The 8,116-nt window shown below is 40.8% G+C and overlaps 1 protein-coding gene across 1 annotated transcript; it reads right to left on the minus strand.

Moving 5' to 3' along the window:
* Nucleotides 1-291: 291 nt before the first annotated feature.
* ptar1 (protein prenyltransferase alpha subunit repeat containing 1) lies at nucleotides 292-8,012 on the minus strand. Its single transcript, XM_072433825.1, has 7 exons — nucleotides 7,885-8,012; nucleotides 6,849-7,018; nucleotides 6,443-6,509; nucleotides 5,799-5,903; nucleotides 3,771-3,990; nucleotides 3,418-3,695; nucleotides 292-3,346 (listed from the first exon to the last, which is right to left on the minus strand). The coding sequence occupies exons 1-7, from the start codon at nucleotides 7,968-7,970 to the stop codon at nucleotides 3,028-3,030; spliced, it is 1,245 nt and encodes a 414-aa protein (XP_072289926.1). The 5' UTR covers nucleotides 7,971-8,012; the 3' UTR covers nucleotides 292-3,027.
* Nucleotides 8,013-8,116: the final 104 nt, after the last annotated feature.

The raw sequence follows: 8,116 nt of genomic DNA on the forward strand, positions 1-8,116 counted from the left end.
AAGGTCATCATTTTATCTTCAGATGTGGATGAGGTCGCTCTGCCTCTCTCCTCTCTCTTTCACAGTAGTCTCACAGCAAATAGCGCCACGCTTTGACAGGAAAACACTTTTTGATCGGATTTATGAAAGTGAGCTTCTCTCTGCAGAGGACAATTATAATTACCTGATGTAACTAGGAGAAGTCAAAACATTGTAGATGCCAAAAAAACATTGCATTTGATTCAAATTTGTATTTATTCCAATACTGATTAACTCCAAATGATTGCAACATCAATAAGCAAAGGACAGAGCCAGGTTTATCCTAAAGCTTTATTATGACAGATTCAGTGAGATGAGACTAGGACTAAAGTCACTGAAGACAATTTGAGAATAAAAAGGAAACCTGTACAAGCTACATTTGAGTCAAAAAGCACTCATTAAATCTCAGTAACACTTGTTCTGCATAGTTATTTGTGTTGTAGATCTGCAGTAAGACCTCGCATTCGCTTCCAATATGTCCACATGTATTCTTAATAAGCATACAACCAAACATGGCTCCAAAATACTTGCTTTATTATGGGCCACAGTGTTTTTTCTTCCCCCATGACAGTGCTTGATGGAAGCACTACACAAAAGTGAGTGAGAAAACTAATGTCCAAACTGAAACGTTTGAATAAACCAGGACAATCACATGGCAAGTCCAGGCCTGTCAAAATGATTATTTCTATACCAAATCACTGTTCTGTAATTGAGAGTGCATATTGTTGGGTGTATTTGCACTAGTGGGGAACTCATTTTATACATTTTTGGGAATACATTTATATTAAGAGTTGTGGAGCTCAAGGTGCATTTAGAAAAAGCTTTTGTCAGGATGTTAAGATTATATGATTAATCGAAAGTCATTTTGAAATTATTCACATCACAATATAATAAAAACTAGAGTAATTTCTGTTTAATCTATATGCCGCAAAAGTAAAAATATGTGTAATGTTCTTTTTTAATCAGGCTGTTTATGTGCTGTTTGGTCATGATTGTAAATAATCATAATACAATCGTGATGTTTATTCACAATAATCGTTACACTACATCATGACATCCCTATTTGTTAGCACAATGTGGTCTTCAATAATCAACCATTATTAATAACCACATTTATTACCATGTATGACTGTGCAAAAAATGTAAATCCGCTATGTGCAAGGCGTAACAAAAGCCTTTCCTTCAGCCTACTACGAGTTGTTCATTAACGTGATAATTAGGGCTGCACAATACAGCACAATGGCAAAGGCTGTGCAATTATTTAGATGATAGAATGTCATGTGAAAACAAAAAAATCCTGTCTTTTTATAGAAAATATTCCTGTAGTTTGAAATGAAAATGTTCTAAAATGAGTGAGATTTTTGGATTGGTTTATATTTCATATCTCACATATCTCTCAGTTGTTAATGCTCCTGGAATGTCTATTTTTTTTAAACAGTTAAAAGCTCAATTAGTGTTTTTGGTTCTGTTTTTAAGATTGTTACACATTAAGGCTGCACATTGTTTGTGTGATGTACAGTCAATTTCCCAAATAAACTAAATAAATAATATAGTTTGTTGAGCACTACATTGACGGCGACAGGCCTAGGCGAGTCCTTGTGTTCCCAGAAAGCCAGAGTTGTGTGAATGTGGTCTTTGGTTGGTTGGACACAGGAAGTCGAGTCCACTGTGCTTGTTGTAATGACTAAAGTGAAATGGACAACTCGTATTGACGAAGTCCGTTAGGTGGGATCCTAAAGGGGAATTAAACCCATCACAGCACGCAAAGACGATCTGAAAAACCAGGCTAAATGTCCGATATCAGAAATAGAATTCAGGCGTTTCACATTCCTTTACAGGCGCACTGTGCAACATTTCTGGTGTCGGTTGTACAGGTCATCTGTTTGTCTCCATGGAAATGTTACTGCTTTGCCTGGAATGTTCCACAATATTTAATCCACAATAATTACAGGTGTTTTTATTGCTCAAAAATACCCTGAAAAACATTCTTTCTGTGAGCGCCACCAGTTGGTCTCTTTGGAGATTGTTACGTTTAATGTTACAGAGTAGAATGTCAAGGCAAAGTAATAAAATGTCAATGGAAACAGCAAGGTGGTGTTCCCAGTGCAACTTTAAGGGTCACTTAGGGCTTTTCCAGATCAGCGACTGACAGTAGACGAGCCCCTTTTATGGATGTGACATAACAGAATAAGTGGAACAAGCAACTTTTCTAGAACTGCCCTCTGGTGTTGTACTTTAAATTAAGGGACAGCGCAGAAAGCCACCGGCAAAATCTTCCATCATCATTGTGTTCTAGTAGTGTCATCAACATTGGGACATGGCCCACAATCCCTGTATAATGGTAATGTGTATGCTTCATTCAAATGCGTTTCCCCACAGAATACTTGACTTATTAAAATGAGTCTCTTATATAGTCTCACATTACTCACATTGGTCTGTTTCATAGGTAGTTTTCCAGAATAATATATTAACTTTTTTCTAACTTATTTCAAACCCATGAGCTTAATACCTGCTTTAAAATTAGGATAATAAAATTATACTAAAAAAAGAGGCTTTTGAAGTACCTGTTCTACACCAAAGACATAAAACAATTGATTAGCACAAACCCAGCAGAGGAGGTCTGAACTGTTTTAAGCAGAGGATCTCTTCAGTGTCCAAACCAGCACACGCAGAAGAGAATCACATCAAGATTTTCCACTGAAAAAGTGTCCATTACCTGCTTTGGAAGTATGTTTTCAGTAGAGACAGATGGAGGTGAGGTTTGAAGAATGTAGTAGAAGACTAATCTGCACAAATAATGTTAATAGTTTATGAAGACAGAGTTCAGATCCCGCTGCTGTCAGACTAATGTGGCTGTTAAACCAGTCTGACCTTTAGTCCAGCTCACTGCAGGATCATTCACCCATACAAACAGACACCAGGGGGCGTAGTCCTGGTTGGAGAGGCACAAGACTACACTGGTGGGCGGGATCTTGATTCTAATTCATATCTAAATGTCTGTGAGGAGAGTCAGAGTTGCAGCTGGAGCACAATGTGAAGCCACCTCCTATAGGCCAGAGCCAGACGTCTCTGATCGGGACAGGAGCAGCTGTCGAGGAGCACGCTCACAAAGCTCTGCTCAGAGGGCACCGAAGGCAGGCCCAGGACGGCTCTCTTTAGACGTTTCCGGTCCTGTGCCAGAGGCAGAGGTAGTCCCTCCTCTACAGCCTCCCCTGACGCCCTGTGTCCCTCCTCGCACTGTGCCCCGTTAGACTCTGACACCACTGGGTTACTCTGGCTGAGCTGCTGCTCCCTCCACCAGCTCTGCCAGACGTAGAAGATATGTCGCCTAGACCACACATATCAAACAGTGAGTCTAAACGTGATTTATGACAAAATATTTAAATGTGTGAGAGTCACCTGTGGCACCAGAGGGCTTCGTGTCCAGGAAATGTCTGGATGAGGTCAGAGCTCAGGTCCATCTCCTCCTGGAGGAGCTGTAGCAGAGCAGTGAGGTCCTCTGTCTCCACCCCGCGAGCTGCCGGACCCCCATTGACCTTCGTGCTGCTGGGTGCTTGTGATGGACACAGCTCTGCGAGCAGCTGCTGTATAAGGAACTGCCGGTAGTGAAAGCCGCTGTGGTCTGACACATGCATGGACACCCAGGGGCGCGTAGAGGCCAGCTCATCATGGAGAAACTACAAGGACAAAAAAGCATTAGCTGCAGCTTTGTCATGAAGAGGTTTAGTTTGTAAATAAAACTCTTATTGGACCTTGATGTTGCCTTTAGCCATGTGCTGCAGGACCCAGATCCGGTGGGACCAGGCGTTGTAGTTACTGGGATACCTGTTGGCTGTGTCTGTGCACACTCTCATCTCCTGCTGAACTGTCTGGGCCGTCTGCTCACTCAGCTGCTGTATTCTGTCAGCATCAGCCTCTGGCGCCCCCTGCTGCTTCTCTCGATTCAGCATGAGCTGCTGAAGTACCCAGCGCCTGACGGCACAAACATGTCATCCTCAGTTATTGTAAATTCACAACCATGTACCTTCACCAACAGCCAATCTAATCAGTAACACTTTATTTATCACTGTTCACTTTCATGCACTACATCTGTAAACAGTACATTTTGTGTTTAATCTATTTTGATCTTATTAGTACCGGTGCATTTAAATAGTTTTTCTCTAATCCATGCCTTATTTTATATATCTTGCTTTTGTTATTGTTAATCATTGTATGTTGCACCGAATCACCAAAGCAAGTTCCTAGCCTATGAATATTGTTCACCGACAATGGCAATAAACCAGGCATGTCCAAACCACGGCACGGGGCCCAAATGCGGCCCTCACCTGCTTCCTGCTAAGTTGGTCCAAACAACAAAAAGTAGTACTTTTTACTGTAGAATTGGAAAGATTCAAGCATTTTGATGTTATACCAACCTAATATTTAGGTTCCATATCTTATTAAAGGTGTGGAGGCATTGAAATAATGTCAAATGCAAAATTTCAAATGATTAACTTTTTTGACATTTTCGGGTTGTTTGTGGCCCTCTGCTCCGTAATCGTATCAAAATACATACAGCCCTCTGTGAAAAAAGTTTGGACACCCATGCAATAAACCTTTTCTGATTCTGATTTTACACTACCTTACTCCACAACTACTTATTTAAGTCCAATTTAACAATGTGTAACAACATGTAGGCCAACCTTACACTGTACACTTACTACCATGTAACTAAGCTGTTATGTGTTGTAAAATGAAGAGTGACTTATAAATAATAGTTCCTATTAATAATCTGGCAACATAAATAACAAACAATCTATGGATTTACTATGAAGACGTCATCTGTACTGAGTTTTCATCAAATGCTATAATTATTCATTTCCAAATGAGCTATACAAGTTTTCTATAGGCTATACTGACCTGATTCAAATTACACAAGTGAAAACATAACGAGACGTCAGGGATCATCTCAAAATGGGTTGAAGCTGAAAAAACGTAATATTTTTCGTCTGGGGGTGTTGACCCTACATTTCGTCTTTTTGTTGCTTTGAAGCTTCAATACATCGTTGTGGCAGTAATTGTTTTGAAATGCTAAAAAACTCTCAGCAACGAGCATTAGGCCAACATTAGGCGGCGAGTGCGTGCGCAGAGTACGCGGAGTACTCTGCGCACGCACAGGCGCGCGCGTGGTGGGCGTCGCCATCGCCAACGCGGCTGGTGCAGAAAAGTTGGAAAAGCTTTTTTGCGGCAAGACGCGGCGCAGCAAATGATCAAGAGATATGGCTCTAGTAACGTGCTACGCACTGACCGGAAGAAGGACCAACATAAACCCGCATGAGGTTTCGGCCAATCACAGAAGACGTGAGATTCTCACAGAGACAAAAGCGCGCGATCTGCTTCTGTCATTCTGACATGTATAAGGTCTAAACTCAGGCAATTGACAATTACAGGTTTTGACAAGAAATATTAGTTTCTCACTCTCTCATCCTCTTGAGACTGTCTGAATGTGGTCATCTCACAGTTTGGGTTGAATGTGATGGTCGTTGAGCCCCTAGGGCCCGTGACCATGTGGATTGAGTAAACAAACATGTGCGACAGGTGACATTATTTGGAGAGTTCATAACTTCTAAATATAAACTTATCAAAGGATGTTCAGGGATGTTCACTAGAGGTGAGCAGGTCTATCAAGCTACTATCATTTTATCAACGCGTAACATTTTATGTGAAGCCAGACAAAGTCATTTTGAGATGATCCCTAACACAAGTCTCAAATGAGAAGTCTGCAGAGACAAGTAGCTGACCTGTGGATCCAGGTTTCAGGGCTCTTAGGGAATTTACTGAGAGCCAACTTTCCCAAGTAAAGGTCCTTCTGCGGACACAGCACTCCGCACTGCAGCAGCTCCTTCCTGCAACACATTCTCCAGGTTACATTACAGTCCCTTTGTATGAACTAGGAAAATGGGAAAAAGAAGACCTGGATATATATACATGCTAAACATTACATTTCAATGGACATTTCATACATTACCTTGAACAAATCAGATACATTAAAAGGGACATTAAAGGGCTTGTAAATGATTTTTAACTCTAGTCAAGATAAACGCCCCATACATCTAATGGTAAAAGCAGACAAAAAAGTATTTTATCATTTATTAACAAATACAGAAGCTACTGAGAGTTGTTTCTATGTCATGATGTCAAAGTGGGTGGGGCTAACCGTTCAAACGAAAACATGTTACTAATAAACTGGACAGTCTGAAAGGTAATTTTTAAGAAAGTACATATACATAGTTTCCCTGAATTACACAACACAACTCTTGAGAATCCAGCCGGAGTGGCGACGCCGATAGATGGACTTTGGCCCATTTTAGCAGGTTTACGACTATTTAGTTAACCTAACCAAACTCACTTCAGGATGCCATTTCTGACTCAAAGCTGATCTTACCTCACATTCCAGGCAGTGGTGAAGTCTGGGTTCAGTAACAGCAGAGTGGATGTGATATTTACTAAAGCTGAAAAGAAGAGAAACACAGAATAAGCTTAAATTTTGTTTAGTGTTTAGTTTGATGCTTCAGCTAACAATATAAGACCAACATCTGAAACCTGAACCGTTATCTGTGTAGCAAGGACTATAGGATAATCATAATCACTTTTTCACAGGGCTTTGCTGTATGTGCTCACTCCGTGTCTCTCAGTTCATTTAAATCTGCTCCCAATCGTTTACAGTTTTATAGCCTTTTGGAAACCCTGTTTAAACCGTAGTTTACATGCAGGCCAGTTTTCCTGGCGTGCAGTTTTCCTGACTTCGGTGTGCTTGGAGCGAGACAGTAAAGATAACGAGCTGATCCTACCTTCTCTGTCCAGCCACTGCTTGCGCTGGCGGTAGAGCAGCAGTTTGTTATGGACGTAGGGCAGGAGGAACTTGACACACCAGCTCTCCACCCCGAGCTTATTCCCCACCAGCACAATGGGACTGCGATTGTAGCGTGCTTCTGGACATGGAATCACTCCAATTTCATCACTGTAAGAGGTTGTTCCAAGATTAAGCACAGTTATATACAGAGATCTTCATGGCCAATGCCTTAACTGACATTTTAGAACCCAGAGGGGTGCCGATGGCCAACTCTACTAATTATACTGATATGTAAGACCAATTAGCATAATTTGTCCCAAAATATATTATTTTACATTACAGCAAACTCAGTTACTGTCTAAACTGTTCACTGTACATGCATTAAAAAGTTTAATAAAAAGGAAAATGCGTAGTAACTAACCAATATTGGAACTGTGTAATCACATTTAGTGCAGTGCTTTTTATTGTGTAAAAACAAAAATTATGTATTTCATTTATGCAGGTAGTCAAAATATATATTGCTCAGCCAATATATAGTCAATATTGCCTTTATTAATAAAACATATTGATGAACGATTATCTAAAGTTACTTATGATGATACAACACGCAAAAAGTCATAATTTTTTTTGCTGAGCGTGTTTTAGACTATGGAAGCAAACATTAACTATGTGAGCACCAGTCTCCTCTAATAATGATCTATAAAGCTGACAAAAGCACATCTGTGAGACATCATCTTTCGGTCTTTGGACCGCTGTGAACTGGGATGATTAACTGCAACTTGAGTTTGGTTTTGATCAGCATTAGTTTGCGTGATGCTCTCTAAAGAAATGTGCCAAAGTCATATTCTATTCTTTGATTAGCTCAGAGTCACAGAAAGTGTGTATAACGCCTAAAGCTGAGTCCAGCATCACACACAGCACTCACAGCGGTTTGCCCCGGTTTGCGCAAAAGGACGCATAAGGAGGCATAAAGCGCGCAGTGCGCAGGTGCAAAGCTCACAACAGCGCAAACATCTTCTGCAAACTGTACTCACATGTTTGGGTTCTTCTGAAAAGCGTTTGTTATGTCTTTGACAACTCTCTGGACCAAAACGTCCAGCTCCTCCTCACAGTCCGCCATCTTTGACAGCTCCTGAGATGCTTCTTTTTCCGGGTCAGACAACAGTGCTACGGGAAGCGAGGGCGGTCAAAATAAAACAGAGCAAAACAAACAAAGCCTTGTTTTAATATCACGCTATTTATGCTTACGAGACGCAGTACTGGAGG

Source organism: Eucyclogobius newberryi, unplaced genomic scaffold (assembly GCF_026437365.1).
Source record: "Eucyclogobius newberryi isolate DKJ021-1_F unplaced genomic scaffold, fEucNew1.0.hap1 SCAF_6, whole genome shotgun sequence".
NCBI classification, from domain to species: Eukaryota; Metazoa; Chordata; class Actinopteri; order Gobiiformes; family Gobiidae; genus Eucyclogobius; species Eucyclogobius newberryi.

Bases quoted from the DNA above. Each gene is read 5' to 3' on its own strand.
- ptar1 (XM_072433825.1), bottom strand. From the start codon at position 7,970: ATGGCGGACTGTGAGGAGGAGCTGGACGTTTTGGTCCAGAGAGTTGTC. The intron at 7,019-7,884 runs GTGAGTACAGTT...AACCTCTTACAG, and splicing joins TTTCAGAAGAACCCAAACAT to TGATGAAATTGGAGTGATTC. The intron at 3,696-3,770 runs GTCCAATAAGAG...TTGTCCTTGTAG, and splicing joins TGGCTAAAGGCAACATCAAG to TTTCTCCATGATGAGCTGGC.